Raw genomic sequence first — 23,677 nt, forward strand, 5'->3', positions numbered from 1 at the left:
GCAACGGGAGCTCACCCCGCCGCGGGGATTCGAACCGCCTACCTTCTGATGGGCAAGTCCTAGGCTCCGTGGTTTAACCCACAGCGCCACCGCCTGCTGTGTGGGCATATATAATAAAATTATTATTATTATTCTGGAAGAGGACGTCCCTATTTTCACCGGGGAAATGCTAGAGGGTATGTCACTCTGATACATGAAAACGCGCCCCTCCTGCCGCCATGGCACCAGCCCTAACGTGGAATGGAAGGCAAGGCTTTTCTTCTTTGGTACAGAGTACAGACGCTTCTCTCCTGAACTTTACTGCACGGCCAAAAAAACCCAGACACTGCTTTATACACGCCAAGGCTGGCGAGGGAAGAAGCTCCAAGCCGGCCCATAAAAATGCAGATTGGGACTCCGCAGATGAAATAGCACGCGGGTGTATAAATCGCTCTCCAGCAAGCCGCAAGATGGATCGGCCCCCATTGAAATTCCGCTGCAGTGATAATTAAAGCGTGCGGGTCCAGGCGCTGAATTATGGCCTTGCAGGGGCTTGCTGGTGCGGCGGATGGTGCACCTCGGCTCGGGGCCCAGCAAATTGCTCCCCGGGCCGACCGCGCCGTTTTATCGCCCACCTGGGCTTGCCTGCCTTGCGGAGGAGTTGGCTCCTTCCAGAGAGACACTAAAGCTGCCTGCTTGATTTACAAGCGCCCCTTCTTCCCCAAGCCGATTACAGGCAGGGTTTTGTCAGGACTGGCAGCAGGCAGAGGGCAGAGGGGTGCAAAACACAGGCAACCGGAGAGACCCACTGATGTTCCTGATTTGCAAGCAGCATCAGGGGACCGGGGTGGGGAGGGCAGGGAGCCCTGGCATCACATTTTCGAGAGATCAGAAAGCCTTCATTGGGCGTCTTGCTCCCTCTTAACAGCAGAGAGGGCATACTCTCCAACATTCCTCCGATGAAAATAGGGGTGTCTAGGGCTCTCCCCCCCCCCCCCCAGTTCTGGCACCTCTCAGGTGGGCGCCCGTGCCATTATACAGTGGTACCTCGGGTTAAGTACTTAAGGCCTGTACTTAACCTGAAACTGTTCTTAACCTGAAGCACCACTTTAGCTAATGGGGCCTCCCGCTGCTGCCGTGCCGCCGGAGCACAATTTCTGTTCTCATCCTGAAGCAAAGTTCTTAACCTGAAGCACTATTTCTGGGTTAGCGGAGTCTGTAACCTGAAGCATATGTAACCTGAAGCGTATGTAACCCGAGGCACCACTGTAATTGAAGAAGGGAGGCGTTCATGGCGAGCTCCGGCACCACTAGAATCTGTCAGGTTGGGACTGGGGAGACCCCTGTTCAATCTCCGGTCGGCTACGAGGTTCGTGGGGTGGCTGGCACTGGGCTGGTCTCACTCAGTCTGGCCTCCCTTACAAGGCTGTTGGGAGGATAAAGGGGGTGAGGTGGAGAACTGTGCATGGTGCCTTAAAGGAAACGCAGTATAGAAATACAGTGGTACCTCGGGTTGCGAACAGGATCCATTCCGGAGCCCCGTTCGCATCCTGAATGGAACATAAGACGCGACAGCGTGCCTGCGCATGCGCGGGTCGCGTTTTGCCACTTCCGAGCATGCACGTGACGTCATTTTGAGCGTCTGCGCATGCGCGAGCGGTGAAACCCGGAAGTAACGCGCTCCGTTACTTCCGGGTTGCCACGGAGCGCAACGCGAAAGTGCTCAACCTGAAGCACCTTTCAACCCGAGGTATGACTGTACTGTAGATAGAAAAGTAGATGTCTCAGGTACGAATCCTGACACAGAAAACAGGATTTAACTCTTGAGCCACGTCTCAAATTAAAGTACGACTAGGGGACGTCCGCGATGATGCCACCGTGCCTGTATTAAAAGCATAGCTGTCTACTTTTCCCTTTTCTTGCGAGGAATCCTATTCGGAATAAGGGAATTTCCCTTAAAAAGGGGGAAACGTTGACAGCTATGATTAAAAGCCGCCCAAGTTTGCAGGTAGCATTGCACTGCAGTAACAAATAGGGTACATCTGTCCTATAGCTGTCAACTTTTCCCTTTTCTTGCGAGGAATCCTATTAGGAATAAGGGAATTTCCCTTAAAAAAAGGGAAACATTGAGAGCTATGATCTGTCCCCCAGTCTCTCCAGGCAAGCACCGCCCAAGGTGGCCGTCGGCCGGGCTTAAGTAACCGTGCTTAAAATCCAGCAGCGTCCGGAACTCCGGCCAAGAGCGCCATATACACACAAACCCACTCCCGACAGCATCGCCCCCCAGTAAAGGGAGAAAGCAGCGAGAAAGCCTATGCAGTACCACCCCGGACCAGCAGATGGCGCGACGGGAGAAACACACCCCTTTTTTAAAAAAACTCCGTTATTGGGCGCTCTAGCCGCCGCGCTCGTTCCACTACAACTCTTTTCCGGGCGCCGGGCGGATGTGGCGTCATTTCGCCTTCCGCTGGCGCATGCGCGAAAGGGGGCCCTTCTCTCGCGGTCTTCCCCTGAGCAGCAGGTAGGGTCGCGGAGTCCCGGCCGGGGCGGCCTAGAAAGGTTCTCCCTTCGCCGGGTTCGCCCGGCCTCGGCCTCCCCCTTCCCGGGCCTTTCCCTTTCCCTCCCCCCCTCATGCTCCAAGGCCTTCGGAGGAGTTATAAGGGGTTTGACCGGGACGTGCGCCCTATTGGCGGGGCTCGAGGGGGAGGAGCCTGCGGTGGGCGGAGCCACCCTTGGGAACGTTCTTGGGCGGGGCGTGGAGTTCAAGGAGCTTCCTTCCCACGGCAGCCTGGGGAGGGTCCGGGGCTGGTGCCGCCTATGGCCTGAGCGGATCTGCCCTGGCCGTGGATGCACTGCAAAGGTCGTGCATCCGAGGAAGCAGGCCCTCGACCGCCTAAAAGCTTAGCTCCAGGAGAGGTGCTGGTCCTCAAGGTGCTGGTTCTAAGGCTGCCGCCCCTATTGAGAGAATGGAAATAAATCTGATGCGCTGTACAGTGATACCTCGGGTTACATACGCTTCAGGTTACAGACTCCGCTAAGCCAGAAATAGTGCTTCAGGTTAAGAACTTTGCTTCAGGATGAGAACAGAAATCGTGCTCTGGTGGCGCGGCAGCAGCTGGAGGCCCCATTAGCTAAAATGGTGCTTCAGGTTAAGAACAGTTTCAGGTTAAGAACGGACCTCCAGAACGAATTAAGTAATTAACCCGAGGTACCACTGTACAGACAGAAGGGTCGAAATTGTTGGCTAGCCAAAGTGGTGGTCGCTGATCCAAGTGTTGTGGGGCAGGCATTTAATGTAAATATACCATTTCCTGTGTCCATGGAGTTTTCTTGGCAGGGAGACCGGAGTGGCTTGCTGGTTCCCCCTCCAGGTGGATAACGTTTGGTCTAAACTCTCCACTATGACCTGTCCATCTTGGGTGGCTCTGCATGGCATAGCTCATAGCTTCTCTGAGTTATTCAAGCCCCTTCGCCACGGCAAGGCAGTGATCCATGAAGGGGACACAGGAAATAACCCTGATGTTGGGAAAGATGGAGGGCACAAGGCGAAGGGGACGGCAGAGGACGAGATGGTGGGACAGTGTTCTCGAAGCTACCAGCATGAGTTTGACCAAACTGCGGGAGGCAGTGGAAGACAGGAGTGCCTGGCATGCTCTGGTCCAGGGGTCACGAAGAGTCGGACACGACTAAACAACAACATACCATTTCCTCCCTCCCCCCAGCAAGTTTTTACAATGTTTTATTAATTTGTTGCATTTATATCCTGCCTTTATTCTTCAAAAAGCTCAAGGTGGTGGACGTAGCGCTCTCCCTCCTGATTTAATCCCCACAACAGCCCTGTGGAGTAGGATAGGCTGAGAGGCAGCGATTGACTCAAAGTCACCCAGTAAGCGTCATGGATGAGTGGAAATTTGAGCCCTGGTCTCCCAGGCCCTGGTCCAACACTCTTAACCACTACGTATCAAGTTGTAGAATTTGCTAACTAGGCAGCCGCAGATATACATTTGGCTTAGTAAAAGGCAAAGGGACCCTTGACCATTAGGTCCAGTCGTGGCCGACTGGGGTTGCGGCACTCATCTCGCTTTATTGGCCGAGGGAGCCGGTGTACAGCTTCCAGGTCATGTGGCCAGCATGACTAAGCCGCTTCTGGTGAACCAGAGCAGTGCATGGAAACACCGTTTACCTTCCCGCCGGAGCGGTACCTATTTATCTACTTGCACTCTGACGTGCTTTCAAACTGCTAGGTTGGCAGAAGCAGGGACCGAGCAATGGGAGCTCAGCCCGTTGCGGGGATTCGAACCGCTGACCTTCTGATCGGCAAGTCCTAGGCTCCGTGGTTTAACCCACAGCTATATGTTCTTGCTGCCAGATCTCTCTGCCTCTTCACAACACACACGTGTGTTCAAGTCCCCATGTGTACAGTGGCTTGGAGAAGATACTGAGAAACACTTTTTGGTCCTAATCTTTTGTTTCTCTGTTCAAATGGGGGGAAACCCCCCCCTGAGCTGTCTCTATGTACTAGATTGGAGGTGGTCAGAAGGTAAATCAGGATCTATGGGTAGATCAAGTTATTGGCAAAGGTTTCTGATTCCTTTTTTCAGTGGTGAACTGATGCTACTGATGGTGACCAGTCAGACATCTATTGGAAGTTCATAAACCGGTTATGAAGATAACCATATTATTGGTTTGACCCCAGTTTTGTGTTGCTGGGAAGTATATTGTCCCTCCACATAGGGATGGGGGACCTGTGGCCCTCTAAATGTTGGACTACAGCTCCCATAATTTCTGAGCATTGGCCATCCTGACTTGGTCTTATGGAAGTTGGAGGGGTCCAACAACATTGGAGGGCCACAGGTTCCCCATGCGGACTCCTTTTAGCTATTCTAGCTAATATCTATTGATGCCTAATCCCTTTTCATGAAAAAAGAAAAAAACAAGATGCCTTGTTCAGTAGCTGTTTTAATGAATGGCACATGCTATTAATTGTACTGGTTCATAATAGTAGCTTGTGTATAGATGAGCAATTGAAACCACCTTAAGCTCAACAACCCATTACAGGTAATACTGTGGGAAGCAAATGTGCTTCCAGTTGTGTGGCCTTGCCCTCAGGTTGCATCCACCCTTGGAGCAGTCTGGGGGATAGCAACTTTAAGGAAGATGTCAGGCCTTGCATGGTATTGCACAGTGCAAATGCTGATCCTGAGGGTACAGATACTGAAAATCATGCCAGGATAGTCATCTGCAAGGCAAATTGCATGGATCAGTTGCTTACGTGCAGCTGATCTGATAGATGCAGCCCAGGTTTATCAGAGAACACCTGAACTATACTATTTGTGTGCTAGCTTTGATTAACAGGAACACAGAGAACCTTTTATGGCAATTCTTTTGTAGTTCTCTCTTCAAGGGCCTCTAAATATTTTGGCATCTTCCAGAGGTGATATACAGCACACCTTGCTTAAGCAAATAATATTTATGCAAAGTTTATTCTAGTAGTATATTTTATTTCTTTTTTAAGAATTGCACTGGTCCTATTTTATAAATATCACAATACTGTCTATTCTGAGCCCTTTGGGGACAGGATATGATATAAATGCAAAATAAAACACAGGCCTCTTAAGTGTGTTAAATGGGGAGTTTAGGGCACCAGGATCAAATCTAGAAGAGCCAGCACCAAAACTTTAGCATCTCTTTCCTTCCTAATTGGGGTGCCCCAAATGTTTGGTCAGCCAAACACTACTTTGTCCAGCCATGCTTGTGCTGAAGAACTAAATTATTGTGCTGTGTAGGGGCCTTATTACTCACGATATATTTTTGCATAGTTGCCTGAATTAATGGCCTCTCTTCCACTTAATATGGCTGTGCATCGTTTTTTGTAGTCCTCCACTAATTAACTGCCACACATCTTTAAAGCCTTGTGGGCTTCTATTGGTAGCAAGTAATAGAAGTTGTAGGCACACTTTCTCCTAATGCCATGTTGTTTGGTTCTTTTCCAGCTGTTGAGTGTGGCCACCCCCAACGTCCCTGAATATGTACACCTGTGCAAAGTTCGTCTCTGCTCCCGCCCTTGTGAGTAACTTAAGATGTGTCTTGTATTTTTCAATAATGCATTGTTTCAAATCACAAGTCAAGTATTTGCCTATGTTGGCTAGTAGGTTAAAAAGGATTAATAACCTGCATAACTGTAACTTTGCCATCTTGTATGGAAAATAAGACAAATCTGTAATGCAGTAGCTTCCAGAGGTTCTTTTAGTTTCTGTTGCCATTTTATCTTTCATTTGAAAAAGGAGGAGCATATTACTAGTTCTCATGATTGCAAAGAAAAACATCGGAAAACATAATGGCAGCTTTTGCCCTAGAACTATAAATCAAAGTGTGTTGGAGAAGCATTTAATGATGGATGGAGCTTGGCAGAGCTCTTAGTTCCTGTCCCTCTGTTCTTAAGACAGCTGGTTTCCCCTCCTTTCTTTTTCTAAAAACAAAACAAGGCATGAACACACATCAGCACTCATTTTTTAAGTTGCATGCTGGACCTTGCAATTCTAAAATGAAATCACGCCACTCCTTTCTGTTCTGGTCTGCCCCTGTCTCTCTCGCCCCCCGCTGCCCCCTGGCAGCCCAGGTCAGAATATGGCTTTCACTGCCATTGTCATGTCACATTCCCAGCACCACAATGTAGTAGAACTAGGGGGTCCTCCCCCCCCCCCCAGCAGACCACTGGAAGTTGCTACACATAACGAGAGGTGGGCAAAACTGAAAATAGCAATACCATGCAAACATCATTTTAGTTGTATGCCGCCTTTCCACAGTTAAAACCATTCTCAGGGTGGCTTACAACATGAAAAGATACATGATTCAAGCACAACAAATGTCAAACAATAAATAAAACATCCAAAACGTACACAACCAAATTGAACAACTTACACATGAATCCTAATAAAGATACAAACATGTAATATCAATAAGAGCAACCAACACACACCCCAAAATCCCTTAAGCAATACTCCAACCATTCCTTCTGTGATACTGGGATGCACTCCTGTGTTCCATTCACTTTTCCCCAGCGCTGTCTGTGAGAGTTGCTATTGAGAGTGGAGTGGGATCAGGAGATTCTCCCCACCCGCTTCTTACTTGCAGGAGTTCTTAAGCATCCTTTTATTTGGGGCTTGACCCGGAAAGTAACTGGTGGCTGGAGGTCATGCTACCTGAAAGGCCTTAATCTGCTCCCTTGGTTGGTGTCTGAATCATGGGGGCTGTTCCCGCATCACTTTACTGAAGATCTTACTTTGAGTCCCACTTTGAGAGCCAGTGTGGTGTAGTGGTTAAGAGTGGTAGACTCGTAATCTGGGGAACCGGGTTCGCGTCTCCACTCCTCCACATGCAGCTGCTGGGTGACCTTGGGCTAGTCACACTTCTTTGAAGTCTCTCAGCCCCACTCACCTCACAGAGTGTTTGTTGTGGGGGAGGAAGGGAAAGGAGAATGTTAGCCGCTTTGAGACTCCTTCGGGTAGTGATAAAGCGAGATATCAAATCCAAACTCTTCTTCTTCTTCTTCTTCTTCTTCTTCATATTATTAACTGCAGCATTGGCAGGCAGAGGACAAAGTGCAAGCTATTGGGCCACACGACATAGTTTATTGTTCTATTTCGTAAGATTTATATAATGCTTGATTGTAGAAAAAACCTCAGTGCTTTATAATTATATATCGCTTTGCGTTACAAAAAGTCCCAAAGCAATTTTCAAGCAGAGTAAAAATACAAACATGTTAAAAATATCGTTGGAGTACAAACATCCGGTCATTGGTGCTGTCCAAATGCCTGGGAGCAACAAGGCAAAAAGGCCTGTAGAAACCTCCCTTGAATCTGAGGTGTTTGCTAAAGAATACAACTTTCTGAGAATCTTACTTCAGGCAAACGTCAAGTGGTTTTCATGAAATCATTCAAGATGATGGCATTTCCTCTTCCGCACTGAAACCTCCTTCAAAAATGGGTGCCCAAGCAGGGAAATCTGGTGTCTATTCCACCACCACATTGACTTCCTCCAAATGACCATCAGGAAATTCCACCTGGTTAACACTTAGTAGGGACGTGGGTGGCGCTGTGGGTTAAACCACAGAGCCTAGGGCTTGCCGATCAGAAGGTTGGCAGTTCAAATCCCCACGACGGGGTGAGCTCCCGTTGCTCGGTCCCTGCTCCTGCCAACCTAGCAGTTCGAAAGCATGTCAAAGTGCAAGTAGATAAATAGGTACTGCTCCGGCGGGAAGGTAAACGGCGTTTCTGTGCACTGCTCTGGTTCACCAGAAGCAGCTTAGTCATGTTGGCCACATGACCCGGAAGCTGTATGCTGGCTCCCTCGGCCAATAAAGCGAGATGAGCACCGCAACCCCAGAGTCGGCCACGACTGGACCTAATGGTCAGGGGTCCCCTTTACCTTTACCTTTACCTTAACACTTGGTAGTGGGGGGGGGGGGCAAATATGTCCCATCCCCAGGTGCTGTCTCTTCCACTCTACAGTGGGTCCCAAGTAGTTGAAAGGGCTGAGTTTCAGCCCAGCCTCTGCGTTCTGCTGGTTCCTGAAACTGTAAGAGGCTTGATGTATAGAAATGGCTTCCAGGAGCTTCGCTTTCATTTACAAATAGGACAGAATTCTAGCATTAATTGCTGATGTGCATTTCAGCAAAGTGTTCAGTGCTGGGGAAAACCAGTAGGGGCTCAGAAGGATTTCTGGGGCCAAGGTTTTAGTGCAGGGATAAGGAACGCTTTTCAGCCTAAGGGCCACTGGGCAACCTTTTGAAGGCCGCATGCTCATGGTAGGCATGGTCAGAGGTAAAAGGGAGCAGGGGAACAATTTGTAGAGTAGGCTAGTTTCTACACACACACACACCCCTCTGTTCTCCACCTGTGCGAGGATGATCAGTGGTCAAGGAACACATTTCAACTAGGCAAAAACACTCAAGGGTGTGAAGCAGGGCTGGTAAAGGGGAGTGGCCTTAGGGAGAGTGCCAAGGGCCAGACAGAGAGGCTTGGAGGGCCACATTTAGATCTTGGGCCTGATGTTCCCCACTGTCTTGCATATGCTGCTGCCCCTTCTCATGTCTAGCCAAAACAGAACAAATTAAGGCAATCTGAGAAAACTTACTTAGTATATGTAAAAGTTATCCAGCTTGCCAGGCTCAAGACTTGTAACTTTTTTGCAGAATATGCACTGCATTGATGATGCATGGGAACGGAACAGGGTACCTGCCATGTAGAATAATAATAATAATAATAATAATAATAATAATAATAATAAATTTTATTTATATCCCGCCCTCCCCAGCCGAAGCCGGGCTCAGGGCGGCTAACAACACTAAAATAGTGCAACATTATAAAAACATTATAAAACAACATGCTTTACATGGTGGAGGGCAAGGTAGAACTGGGGTGGGAGTCACATGTGGCTAATAGACCACCAGTTGACTACGGTTTAGACTAGTGCCTTTTCTGCAGTGGCTCCTCATTTGTGGGATGCTGGGCCCGCCTTCATTATACTCCTTTAGGCTGATTAACATCCGATAGCCTTTTAAATGTGTGAGGGCGGAGGGTGTTTTAGTTCTTATTTTTATTACGAATTTTGTGTTTTTTATCTTGTATTTTTATGTTATGAACCGCCCTGAGTTCTACGGGTGAAGGATGGTGTACAAAATAAATAAATAATCAGTCAGTCACACGATCAGTTCTCTGCTGCCACTGGCCACCTGATTTTGTTCTGAAATTTAAATCCATGAGATACAAGCCCCATTTCAGAATATGTTCTTTACCGGGGAGAATTGTTGCTGTGCTGACCAACGAAGGCATGCTCAAGTCATAGTTTCACTATCATTTCTTCTAGTTACAGGCTGTCTCAGACTAGAATGCGTTTGCAAGAAAGTCCTTGTTGTCAGGGAGAATTTTTCTTCGTTGCATGCATTCACAGCTTGTTTATTTCCCCTCTTGCAGATAAAGAACAGTTCCCGGCTGCTCTGTAGGCCCATCTCTGCCTCTGTGCTGAACAGGCCTGAGGTCAGGACGAAGGAGGTAAATCTGGTGTGGTACGGCTTCCAGCTACATCCAAGGGGAAAGAGACCCTTGGATCTCAAAAACATAATGCTGATGTAACCAGCAAAGGTTGTCTAGGGCAATACTCAGTGGCCGAGTAGAAAAAGGAAATAAGAAGGAGATCCTTTCTAGAACTGCTGGCTCTGCTGGGCCGTTTGGATTATGTGTGCAGCAGCAGTGCTCAACTATATACCTGACCTACAATTTATTATTTTAGATCTCAGTCACTAGGAGGCATGATGCTACAGGGCTGTTTTTTTTCTTGGATAATTTTATTGTTTATTTAACATAATTGTTATAAAATATAAGCAATATATATATATTTCAAATAAGCACACACAGTGGTACCTCGGGTTACGTACTTAATTCGTTCCGGAGGTCCGTTCTTAACCTGAAACTGTTCTTAACCTGAAGCACCACTTTAGCTAATGGGGCCTCCTGCTGCTGCCGCGCTGCCAGAGCACGATTTCTGTTCTCATCCTTTAGCAAAGTTCTTAACCTGAAGCACTATTTCTGGGTTAGCAGAGTCTGTAACCTGAAGCGTATGTAACCCGAGGTACCACTGTATATATATGAAAAAAAGGAACAAAAGAGAGAAAAAGCTGTTTTTTTCTTAAGCTGTACAATTAAGGTGTCTGCCTGGTAACTAAGGAACACTTTTTGATACTCTAGTATTTATCATTCTTCTAGACCACCTTTCCTTTGGGGAGTGCAGGGTGGTTTGTGTTGGGCTATCCCATGGTATCCTCACAACCATAAGTGTAACTTAAACCAAGCTCTTGGGGTTGTAGTGAGAAAGTGAACAGATGACCAGTTTACAAAATTTCTAAGTTGGTGGGGATCTGCCTCACCTCTTTCTAGCTTCAAGGAACACTTTCCAGATCAACTCCTCATTTATTTGTTCCATTTTTATCCTGCTTTGTCCGCTCTCACCCATTACTCCTCCTAAGGTAGAGTTGGCTAAGAGATGATGGCTGGCCCAAGCTGACCCACTAAGCTTTATAGCTGAGTAGGGATTTAAACCCACGTCTCTCTGATCCTAGTCTGACAAGCTAACCACTACATGACATTGGCTTTTTATTTACTTATTATTATTTAACAGAATTTGTATACCGTTAAATTGCAAATTTACAAAGAATATAAAATATATATTAAAGTTGTCAGTAAAAGTTAAAAACATTTAAAGCCCATCCCACCACCACTTAAATTGCAGGTTTGAGGAGCCTCTCATGCAGGGTACTGAACTTCAGTATTTCTCTGCATGAACTGTGGGGACTCCATAGCACGCACAAGTCCCCTGTAGCTGTAGAGAAGATTAATTGACAACAACGAGGCACCACTTTCCTAGAAGCAGCAGTGCAGATGTGGCTGCATTGCTGACCTGGATTCCCAAAACTATAGGCTGCTCCTTCCTTGGAGTAAGCTACTTTTAACTCAGTAGGACTTGTGTCTACTGAGACAAGTGTTGCACCATAAGCAGCCCCCGTCCCTGGCTTGTTGGCCAGTCTTTATCCAATTCAGAATCTCCACTCCCAGTTTTCTGGGGCAGTGTTTGAAAAAATCAGGGTTAAAATTGAAGTTTGATTTACATGGAAGTAGAATCCTGCCATTTAGTTTACAAGCAGCTTCAAAGCAGTATCTTATTCTCCATTTCTGCTTCTTTTTGCTCCTTAGCCTTGTTGTCTCTCAGGTGCTCACAATGAGCTCTTGCCAGTGTCGCGCCGGGAGTTCCAAACCAGCACTGTTTCCAGGGACATTGATACTGCCGCCAAGTTTATTGGTGCTGGCGCTGCCACCGTAGGTGTAGCTGGCTCTGGTGCTGGCATCGGGACCGTATTTGGCAGTCTTATCATTGGCTATGCCAGGTATGTTTGGATTTTTGAGCACCACGTTTTTAAGTCTGGAGTTATGGTCTTCATTCACTTGCTGCTGCCAACTGCTTGCACTCATTATTGTTGTCTTCCTGTTTCTTCAGACCTGATTTGGGCCTCTTATGTAAAACATGTTCGCAGTGCATTATAAACTGGCAAAGTTCTGTTGAGATTTTTCAGGGTTGCTGTGCCTTTAGTTAGAAGCTTCCTCCTTGTAGGTTCTGCTTCTGATTGCTTTCCTGCTGCTGTGGCATTATTGATAAATTGGCTTGTGATTATTCAGTCCCTTTTGTAGGGACTAGTAGTAGGGGACTAGTAATAGGGGGAGTAGTACTTCCTCTTCATTGTTTTCATTTTCCCTAAAAATGCAAAATAGTGCTGTTTCACAAAGAAAAAAGAGAGGAATCCAGTAATTAAGCCCACTGCAGGGAACTGATTTACAGGACTATTTATCAGTAATGCCATGTGTGTTCTGAAAAGGAAACACTAATAGGCAAAAGCCACAAGGGGAAGCTATTAACTGAGAATGGCGGGGCCCTGTGCTGAATGGAAATTTAATTCAATTGTATTAAGTAAATACAACTGAAGGATCTTGGCCTTTGGGGTGGGTATTGCCAGATTAATACAGCACTATATTACAAGCTGTACTGAATCACTGTTAATTCCATTTCCAGCTGAATCCAGAAGAACAATGCCTTCACAGTGCTAAAGGGCACTAGTGTGGCAGCAACCCTAGTAAACATTTTGTGGGCTAGTAAATTTTGTAGACTTAATCAGTGCTTTTTTCCTAGAAAAATAGGTGTCAGTACTCACCATGAAGTTATTGTAGTAAATGCCACACTTTTAAATAATACTGAAAGAAGTGTCGGTACCATGTGCCCTTGAATACCCCCTGGAAAAAAGCACCAGACTTAAAATTATAAAGCTGGCTGGGCTGATACTATACTGCAGGCATAGGCAAACTCGGCCCTCCAGACGTTTTGGGACTACAACTCCCATCATCCCTGACCAGTGGTCCCATTAGCTAGGGATGATGGGAGTTGTAGTCCCGAAACATCTGGAGGGCCAAGTTTGCCTATGCCTGCTATACTGCTAGACCTTTCAACAACCACACACCTGAACAGTACTTGGCTGGAAGGGATGGCTACTCCTTTGACACCCTGTATCTGGGGAGATGGTAGTACTACAGGAGAACCTTAAATTGTAGCATTGGAAGGGATCCTAAGGGTAATCTAGTCCAACCCCTGCAATGCAGAAATCGCAACTAGATCATATATAAGAATCCATTGGTTCAGGTCCTAGCCTCTGGAATAGGAGAAAACAAGCTTGTTCCATCCTCCATGTGATAGCCCTTTAGATATTTGAGGATGGCTATCATATCTCCTCTCAGTCTCCTCTTTACCAGGCTAAATGTACCCAACTCCCTCAACTGTTCCTCACAAGGCTTGGTTTCCAGACCCTTGATCATCTTGGTCTCCCTCCTCTGCACACATTCCAGCTTGTCAATATCCTTCTTAAAACTGCAGTGCCCAGAAATGGACACGGTACTCTAGGTGTGTCCTGTCCAAGACAGAATAGAGCAGACCTGTTACTTCCCTTGATCAGGACACTATACTTTTGTTGATGCAAGCTAGAATGACATTAGCTTTTTTTTGTGTGGCTTCATCACTTTTCCATTGATGGTTATCCTGTCTGTCTGTCTCCTTCCCTTGCAGAAACCCTTCCCTGAAGCAGCAGCTCTTCTCCTATGCCATCCTGGGTTTTGCACTCTCTGAGGCCATGGGGCTGTTCTGCTTGATGGTGGCGTTCCTCATTCTCTTTGCAATGTGAAGGAGCCAGATGTGCTGCCTGTCATGTGCTCTCCTCTCTTTCCCCCCTGTGTTTAGTCCAGTGTGTACGACAACCTGATTGTTCTGTGGCAGATAGGGGAAGCCCGTCTGTTAACCAAATCTGTCCAGCTCAGAGGGGGCAAGTCAATAAATACTGTATTGGTATACATTTTCTTGATTTTTTTTGTTTTTGTTTTATGGGTAACTGGCCCCCAATCCTTTCTGCATCATTAGTCAGTGAATCGCACAGTATCATGGAATGCATTTAACTTGTATTCAGCACATCCAATTGATTCCTGAAAAACCAAAGTCCTACCATAAATCTGACGTTGGTGAGGTTTTCTTTTTGCTATTTTCTAAGTAGAATGGTTTACCTAACAGTATCTCAGTGAATTTAATCAGGCTTCCTCTTGGTAAGTGTGGATAGAAATGCAGCCCTGGAATACCTATTACTGCTTCTGATGATGCTGAATGGAGGTCATTATCTCAGCAAATTACAAAGAGTTTTGCATAAATACAGCTTATGTTGTTCAGCTTTTGGTGAGCTTTTTGGCTCCTTGTGTTTTAGTAAATTAAAACATGACCTAGAATCAACCTTTGAATCTTTTCTCTCCCTTTTAAAAGCACTGTTCTGCTAAGGTCATGGAGCACATCCTTTATATTGATTTGCTCCCTAGTAATTTAAGGCAACACTGTGCTTATGTTGCTTCTGTGCTTGTAACTTATCCTAGCCAATGCTGTTTTTAAAATACAAGGAAACTGAAGCCCAGAAAGGCGAAAGCAGGGATGGGGACCTCTGGCCCTCTAGATGTTGTTGGACTCAAACGCCTTTCAGATCCAGCCAGCATGGCCTGGAAGCAAGTATGGTGGGGCCTGCAATCCAGCAACAATGGGAGGGGACAGGTTCCCCATTTACTAAAGAATAATAAGAATAATTTAATATTTATATGCCGCCCATCTGACTTGAGTTGCCCCAGCCACTCTGGACGGCTCCCAACAAAATGTTAAACATCAACCATTAAAAGGGCTGCCTTCGGATGTCTTCTAAAAGTCGTATCGTTATTTGTTTGACATCTGATGGGAGGGCATTCCACAGGGCAGGCGCCACTTCCGAGAAGGCCCTCTACCTGGTTCCCTGTAACTTCACTTCTCATAGTGGGGGAACTGCCAGAAAGATCTGGGCCTCAGTGTCTGGGCTGGATGATGGGGGCGGAGATGCTCCTTCAGGTATACAGGGCCAAGGCAGTTTAGGGCTTTAAAGGTCAACACCAACATTTGAATTGTGCTTGGAAACATACTGGGAGCCAATGTAGAACCTAAGGAAGGCACAGACAGGCTTCCACTCCACCGTATTACAATGTGGTGAACCTTTGTGCATTCTCATCTTCATAAATGGTGCTTATCTCCCATTGTGTCTCTGGGAGTCTGCAGTGTGGCCCTTCTATACAGTATCAGCTCAGCAGAACTGTTTTCGAGAAAGTGAACATTTGAATTGTGTTGGGGGCTCAGGCCAAGGTTCAGAGGCTTCTTGGAAGCTCACAGGCAGTTTCTTTTTCAACATGAAGTTTCTATTCAGCTCTCAATCTGTTGGTCACTCCTCTTAAAACAAGTTGAATAAAATCTGCAACCTCAAAAAAAAAACAAAAAAAAACCCCAGCATAAAACCCAACTACATAAAACCAACACAATATTCTATTTTACAAATTCAGATCTAATACAATTACAGAGTTACCGTATTTTTCGCTCTATAAGACGCACCAGACCACAAGACGCACCTAGTTTTGGGAGGAAAACAAGAAAAAACTATTCTGAATCTCAGAAGCCAGTACAGCAAGAGGGATCGCTGCACAGTGAAAGCAGCAATCCCTCTTGCTGTTCTGGCTTCTGGGATAGCTGCGCAGCCGGCATTCGCTCCATAAGACGCACACACATTTCCCCTTACTTTTTAGAAGGGAAAAAGTGAGTCTTATAGAGCAAAAAATACGGTAATTCCTTTTTTAAAGGCCATATAAGCTGGTGTCCACCGCCACCTTATCGGTAGTGAGTTTCTTAATACACATTATGTAAAAAGCGCTTCCTTCCATTGGCTGTGAATCTGCTGACAATCGACTTTCATATGCCCAAGTTTTAAAGATTTATAAGAAAGCAAGAATTTCCCCTGTTCAAACCGTTCATAATGTAGAAAACTCCTCTCTCTTCCTTCCTCCCTGCAGAAAGCTTTTCTTTCCTGTACTAAAAAGCCCTAAATGCCTTCTTTCCCCAACCCATTGATCATTTTTAGTTGCCCTTTTCTGCACATTTTCCAGTTCTATGATTAGCAAGGGCTGCATTCTAAAATCATCCCATCTGACACGCATGACCCAAATATGCCTGCGCCGGGTGAGCAAATGGCTGGAAACTATTTTAGAAGTTCTAAGGAGCCTGACCTGTATCAGTCAGAGCTGCTGCTTGTTGAAAGACCCACAGCTGGTCCTGGCAATCTGCTGTTGGGGTTGCTAGGCAACCAGCTGAGCTTGGGTGTTCATTACAGTTGTGCCTGTGTTTTGGAAACCTGCTGATGATGCCAGGCTAGCCCAGTGATAAAAAGTAGCTAAGTGAGCGGTGTTAAATGATCAAGGGAATGCTAACAAGTCTGTATATTTGAATCATGCAAACATCACGTCTTGGGCTGCAGAGGAGGCATAGTTTATGCCAACAAATCACTTAAAGGGTAATACTTCTACCATAAATCAATATCCTGAATTCAAAGGAGGAGAAACAGAACTGGAGGCTGTTGTGGATGCTAAGAAATTCATTCCAGCAGTTTGCCAGATGAAACAATCCCCCCACCCCATTCTGGCAATTTTCCTGACAGACACACTTGGGCCAATTTTGGGGGGCATGAGGAAGGGGGTGGAAACCCCGTTACAGTAGCAGGAGCCAGTAGCAGGACTCTCGAGTTGATTTCTGCCCCCTGCTCCTAACCTATCATTGCAGAGCAATTACTTCTGAGACGTAGTACAGCGGTGGGGAATCTGTGGCCCTCCAGATGTTAGACACCCCGCTTCTGCCACCCCTGACCATCGGCCATGCTGGCTACAGCTGATGGGAGGTGGGATCTAACAACATGTGGGAGGCCACAGGTCCCCAGCACTGCTAGACGCTGTAAACAATAGTCATGGGTGTGCCATACTCCGTTTCATAAGCCCAGCATTGAAGTAGCTATGTTACGTTTAACTCACTTGGATTCCCCCGCCCACTTCAGTAAAGAAAGTGCCGTGGTGTTGAAGACTGTGTAAATAAACTGAGAGTAATGTAAGCAGTTCTGCTGCCCAGACTCGTGGAGCTGTGCTACGGCTCTAGAGAAAATTTTTGGTGGTGGGAGGGTATGTTTGCGATGCAGTCTCCCTAGATCTTCGTTTTCAGGGCCAGTACAAGTAAGGAGGTAGCCAATAATTTTGAAGACAGGAATGCACCTTACAAGCTCCTAGAACTGAGTTTTCCATAGACTTGTGTCTTTTTTTAGGAGGGAGAGCTGGGAACAAAGAAAGGTTCCCTCTTTGCTTGGCCAAAGCTGCAAGCTGGCCCACTTTCAAGCACAAGCCAGTAAAGAGAATTTGGGCACAGATCCATGGTGGTCTCTCTCCAACCAGCACAGAAAAAGCAAATGCCTCAAGTTAAGCCCTTGCTTAGATCTTCAGCTAGATCGTAATATTCCTGCTCTGCCAGATTAAGAACTTCATAAGGGGTGGCACTGAAGATTGGAATAGGTTTCTGCTATGAGATTTCTTGTTCTGATGCCATGGTATATATCTAAATTTTGCCATCAGCACTAAACTGTTTAAAGGGAGTTTTAAGAAGTTACTGCCTACAACATGGGTTGCCAATTTTAAAGTTGCTATTAAGAACTGGAGGTGGGACTTGTCACTCACTTTTAACACCTTTTTGGGTTAGGCCCTGCCCACTTTTGGCACATGTGCCAAGGGCAGAAAGGTGTTCCTCACCTCTGTCTTAAAATAGCTTTTCAAAAGGAATATGGACATTCTAGCCTGATTAAGATATACTAAATGTATATGTAAAGTTGGCTTCTTTAAACAAACCATAGATTATAGAAGAATTACAGTTTGCTGTTGGGATGGCACACTAAACCATAGCTAATCAAAATCAGAAGTGAAAGCTTCTGAACTGCTTTAAGGCAGATACCACAATAGATAAGATAACTATGCAGTCTCCTTTGCCTTTAACAGCGGCCCACCACACAAAAACAAAATTCCATGCTGCATTGTTCAGCCATGTCCTATTAGCCCTATGATCTGCCTACACTGATGACAAACTATAGTTCTTGCCTGTGTGTTTTTTCCCCTGGCAGAGCTCCTGTGCCATTAATAGCTGTGTGACAGGCAATTTCAACAGGTGCATCTCTGACCTGCAAAAGGTTGCCACACAGCCTGTTAAAGGAACAAGCATTTCCAGAAAAGAGGGATTTACTCTAATGAAAACAGTACTTTAGTTTCTGCTGGGGTTTTTTCAATCAATGCCCTTCTTCCCTTGCATCAGTGGCTATTGCAGCTGTAGAATGGAGTGTTTAGTTCTGCAAGATGGGTACAAGTAACAAGACTCATTTTTGGATTCTGAGCCAGGTTGGGAAAGCTGTAACCCTCCACATGTTGTTAGACTCCAGTTCCCATCAGCCCTAGCCAGCATGACCAATAGCCAGGGATGATGGGAACTACAGTCCACCCATATTTGGAGGGCTGCAGGCTCCCCAGTGCCATTGCTAGAGATAGAGGTTGGAGATGTGAAAGGAAGTGAAGGAAGAAGCTTTTGCCACCTCTAGCTGCCATCTGTGTTTTTGCGGGAAATTGTGTTTTGTTCTTTGAGGACTCTCTTTCTACAAGGATGACATCTAATCCTGGCAAGCAAAAGTGGATCTGTTCCATTTTTAAGCAAGAGGGCCAGGCCCATTTTCAGGTCCATTCTGCCCCCCCCCCCCATTTTTTAATCAATTTCTCTCAAGCTGGCTAGACTCGGAGGTATTTGACAGCTCATTCGCCAGCATGCAGGGAGTGTTACCATGGTTTAAATTGCAGTAAGGGTCATAAATTTAATTAATGGAAATTGCATCAAATAGTATCTTGCTCACTTACATATCATTTGCTTAATCTCAAGTATATTACTTCCAATGACACATTATTGTTAACAAGGCTGTTAATGCGCTCTCTTTTAGATCGAGTGCCTGGTTAACTGGAACCTCTCATGCCTTTCTCCCTTTGTTGCCACTAAGTCTTTTCAGCACTTGAAGAGAGCTTTAGGCTCAAGGTTTGAGGGTGGCACTATCTGGCAAGGATAGAGGGATGGATGCTAATTTGAGTAGGAAAGTTTCTTGCCAGCCTCTTGAGATGGGCCATAGCTTGGTTGCAGAAAAGCGAATAGAGAGCTTGGATGACTAAGGTGACAGTTACAACATGAGTGAAACAGAATTAATAAATCAGCTACAATCACAATGATTTCAACTTGTATTTTCATTTTCATTTCCCCCCTCTTAACACCCACAACTCCCTGACCAAGTGTGCCTCTGCTTGTCAGCTATCTACAGCACCCACCCACTCCTGCCCTGTGTGAAAATTTCCCCCCATGCCCTCCCTTCTCAGTGTTCCATCGTTTCCTGGACACCTCTACCACAATTTCCCTTTAATCTCTCCTTTTTGGAAAGTTCATTTTACTGAATTTCAATATGAATTTAACAGAAGAGTAAGAATAGCACCCCCTTTCCCGAAGAGGGCAAGTGAACGTCATCAATTACATACATTACGCCATAACTGAGCCCTTCTCTCTTCACCATCTATACTTCTAGTCCATGCCATTTTTTCTCTGGCCTCCCTTTCAACTTGCCTAAGATCCATGTATCCAGCGACATGCCTTCCTGTGTCTTTTACACCCAGCTCCTACTATCCCCAAGCTCAGTTAATAGCTGCTTTCTATCAAAACTAACCTTTGCTAAGAGAAGCTGCACTGCCCATCAGCTCTGCTAGTTTGCGGGGTACAACATTATTTGAATCCTTTTTGTCATATATTTGCTGTATTTAAATCCCACCTTTTAAAGGTAAAAGTCCTCAGTGGGCTGGGACAGACACAAGGTTCTCTAATCCCAGCGACATTACAATCTTGAGGTTTCTCCAAGATTAAAGGATTTCTGCCTAAATCTTTTTTGTACTTCTGCAAACTTCAAAGTTACCCCTAGTCTGCTGATACTTTCTTCCTGTATGCAGTTGTTTGCCATTTTTTGATGTTTGCAAACATCACCAAGGGTGTTTAATTGGAATCAGAATACAGAATGTGTTACTCTGAAGACTGTGATCCTAAGCACTCATATTAGAAACTAACCTCAACTGAAATGGATGAGAATTACTAGGAAGGTTTTTGGTGAGCAAACAGTAAGAAGAGACTTACATTTCTACTTTTTATAGAAATTCTTGTCTTGCCAAGATCCCCTTTTTTCTGCATTCTTATCTCTTTACCTCAGTTAACTCTTCCTTTGCCACTTCTCCATTCTGAAGTTCCTCTTCCTTGGCTCACATTTTAGAGATTTCCATCTCCTCTATCACAACCACCAGAAGGAGAAATCGTTTGGTTGAGCAAGAATTTTGAATATGGTAGAGTGAATGTCAGCAGTGATGCAGGCAGGCTGAATTGTACTAGCAGCCAGCCACAGCAGCGCTGACAGTTCCTAGCCCCCCCCCCCCGCCCCCCAACCTATTCCACTGTTGAGCATTCTAGAACAAATCATTGGCCACAAGTTGGATCTTAAAATTGGAGAAGCATCAACTCAGTTGGAAGCTGGGGCAGAAGGGGTAACAGAGTAGAAGAGAGAAAGCACTGAATTTTATTTTTCACCTCCCATTTTTATTATATTACTTGCATTTATTAAGTCCCAGTGATTATCTGTGCTATGTACAAACCTCAAAAGAAAGTGTGTCCCAAAGGGATGAAAATTTTCTATTTCATACATGCACATACCTCCTTTTACTTCTCTATACTGGATGACAGGTACTTGAAAGCTTTTTGTTTGGACCATCCAATAATTGCTTCAACTTGCAATCATCGAGTGAGACATTCATGGGTAAACCAGTCTAGCTTAAACAAAGGGATGACAGAGGAAACTGGATAGTAAAATAATACAAAAAATGTAGATGCTTGAGAAAATAACACTCTTAGATGTGTTATTTCTCTTTCACCCCGAACAGTGACTCTGTTAGGAGGTGTAACAATAAATTTATATCACCATTACTCTGAGTAGGTACTTGGGTTCTGTATGTCCATGACCAATGAAGCAGTAGCAGGACAAGTTTATTGCTTAAGCCAGAGGGCATAGCAAATTGCACAATAATTAACAAGAAGTAAGCCAGTATGAATCATGCCAGTCATTTCAATCTAGCACAAAACAAGCCATGACTCTCCAATAACTCACTTAACATGAAAAATTAAACATCAGTATAAAGCATTTAAAGCACTGCCAGCCATCCAATCTCACAAATAAGAGCCCAGTTCCTACTATGTAAACGTGAAGCAAAATTCCACCTGACTGTTAAAACGAATAAGGCATTGTTTTGGTAATCTATGGTTAAATTACCATTACTTGTCATTTAAGCCAATCTTCTAATATCTCATGTATCTGAAATAAGGCACAATCTACCTGTCTGTACCTTCTCTTCCTGAACCACTTTGCTCTGTTGATTTAAAGGCTCACTCTTAGCCTGGTTCATATGTGGGAGAGGGACAATGTCTGCAAACTGGCATGAAAAAATGTGCAAAACAGTGAAAAGCAGGCATTCTTTTGTGCCTCTAAATGGCAACTCTCCCAATGAAAATCAAATCTCATTTAAACTTGGTGCAGTGCTATAAGACACTCTGAGGAATCTGGAACCTTTTACTTATTGTAAATTTTGATGTACAGGCACTTTTCAAGACAACCCCTATGGTCATTATTCTCTGAAAACTAAAGAACAAAAATGAATTTTTTATCCATGCAGGCATGTCTTAAAAACAAGCCATCCCCCCCCCAACCTCCTTTGCTTAGCATCCAACTTAAGAGTTCTGGTGAACTCCTAGGGGGAGCAGGATAATATTCTCAGAGGTTTGGGACAAATGAAAACACTGTGCTTGTTGTGGAAGAATCCACACAGGTTAGGCCATGGGTCCATGCTTGCCTCTATCAGCCGGCTGGCATCTTGCTAACATGGGTTACAGTGAGCTGGGTGGGGACTGAGGTTAGGGCACAGATGAGGCAGCAGAAACGTCTCCAAACTACTAGGATGGGAAGGAAGTTGGAGCTGACGCAGAGTCTTCTAGAATATTGCTGCCAAACAGGCAGAGGCAGATGGCAAATGCTACACTAATTTGGCTATGTCAGGAGTCGAGGAGAGCCCTGCTTGACCCCTGATGGAAATAAACAAAGGTCCGACTATGATAGACAGAGGCTTCACCTTTATGAGAGATTTTTACCCCATCTAGCTTTCTTCCTGTTGAATCAGCACCGTCAAAACCCCAAAGGGTTCTCAAGACAGCGGTACAATTTGGCTCATTCCAACCTCTGGAAGTAACAGTGTTATCGGGTATCCCCTTACCTACTCCTTTAGATGGCAATAAGTGCCAACCTAGCAGTTGGAAAGCACGTCAAAGTGCAAGTAGATAAATAGGTACCACTCCGGCAGGAAGGTAAACGGCGTTTCCATGTGCTGCTCTGGTTCACCAGAAGCGGCTTAGTCATGCTGGCCACATGACCCAGAAGCTGTACGCCGGCTCCCTCGGCCAATAAAGCGAGATGAGCACTGCAACCCCAGAGTCGTTCATGATTGGACCTAACGGTCAGGGGTCCCTTTACTTTACCTAAATGCCTTCCCACTTCCTTCAATATGTGGTAGGCCAGAAGCCCTACTGCATTTGTTTCGGTGCCCTTCCACTCATGATTCTGCTGGGTGGGGACCCTGGACTTCTGCGCCAAAGCAATTTCCCTGAGGGCACCAAAGTGAGGTTTCCGGGGTGTGACCCGCACAGTGGAGCAGCACAAGGCTCTTTTGAGCTGTGCTGTGTCGGAGACTCCAGATGCACATGGGTTGAGCGGGGGGGGGGGCACATTCGTATACAGTGGCACCTCCTCCGGTTACATACGCTTCAGATTACAGACTCTGCTAACCCAGAAATAGTACCTCGGGTTAAGAACTTTGCTTCAGGATGAGAACAGAAATCGTGCTCCGGCGGCGGTGGGAGACCCCATTAGTTAAAATGGTGCTTCAGGTTAAGAACAGTTTCAGGTTAAGAACGGACCTCCGGAATGAATTAAGTACTTAACCCGAGATACCACTGTACTGGAAACCCAGGACCGGCCCAGCCATGAGGTAAGGGGAGGTGACAGCCTGAGGCGGCAGGATCCACAGGGGCAGCAGAAGATCCTGAGGCAGATCTTTATCTTCTCCCTGCCCTTGTTCCTGATGTAGACCTTCACACAGCCCTTCTTCCCCGGTGGGGCGGGAGGGGGCGCCATTTTGCGGTTCGCCTCAGGTGCCAAAATGTCATGGGTCGACCCTGTGGAAACCTGCCCGAATCACACCAAGACCTAACTCGGCCACACACGACGTCAACGACGTACTCCTGGGCAAGGAGGTCGCCCACTGCCTGCCTCTAACCCCGTCGGGGTCTGTGCCGCTTCTTCCCGCCCCGCTCCCTTGGGAACCCGTCGCCCTCGGGCGGCGGCTCCTCTCCCTTCTCCCCGCTCAGGACACCCGGACACCGTCCGCTCCGTCGTCTCTTCGAAGTCTCGGCCCCGCCCCGCTCCTTGCACAAACCCCGCCCCTCCCTCCCCCATTGGCTCCCCGGCTCCTCGCCCCCGCCTCTCCGCCAAGTCTCGCGAGGATCTCGAGCGCGCAGAAAACGAGGAGGCGGGGGGGCC

General features: G+C 46.2%; 1 protein-coding gene and 1 long non-coding RNA gene across 6 annotated transcripts; one reads left to right on the plus strand and one right to left on the minus strand.

The window, feature by feature from the left end:
• The first annotated feature begins 2,408 nt into the window (after positions 1–2,408).
• Positions 2,409–19,235, plus strand: ATP5MC2 (ATP synthase membrane subunit c locus 2). 4 transcript variants are annotated; one of them, XM_080995121.1, is made up of 5 exons: positions 2,409–2,500; positions 5,973–6,045; positions 9,954–10,031; positions 11,727–11,917; positions 18,959–19,235. In XM_080995121.1, exons 2-5 carry the CDS (start codon positions 6,007–6,009, stop codon positions 19,029–19,031), a joined length of 381 nt encoding a protein of 126 aa, XP_080851247.1. In that variant the 5' UTR covers positions 2,409–2,500; positions 5,973–6,006; the 3' UTR covers positions 19,032–19,235. The 4 variants fall into 4 exon arrangements, with proteins under 4 accessions (XP_080851247.1, XP_080851244.1, XP_080851246.1 ...); XM_080995118.1 differs by lacking the exon at positions 18,959–19,235 and adding an exon at positions 13,639–13,921 and having other exon boundaries at positions 2,425–2,500; XM_080995120.1 differs by lacking the exons at positions 2,409–2,500; positions 18,959–19,235 and adding exons at positions 2,887–2,910; positions 13,639–13,921.
• On the minus strand, positions 11,928–23,541 carry LOC308471162. Of its 2 annotated transcripts, none has more exons than XR_013982728.1 (3): positions 21,425–23,541; positions 20,749–20,861; positions 11,928–12,815 (listed from the first exon to the last, which is right to left on the minus strand). It is a non-coding gene; the product is annotated as an uncharacterized lncRNA (long non-coding RNA). The 2 variants fall into 2 exon arrangements; XR_013982729.1 differs by having other exon boundaries at positions 20,749–20,865.
• Between the last annotated feature and the right edge of the window lie 136 nt (positions 23,542–23,677).

The sequence above is a fragment of the Podarcis pityusensis genome (assembly GCF_964106645.2).
Source record: "Podarcis pityusensis genome assembly, chromosome: 2".
NCBI classification, from domain to species: domain Eukaryota; kingdom Metazoa; phylum Chordata; class Lepidosauria; order Squamata; family Lacertidae; genus Podarcis; species Podarcis pityusensis.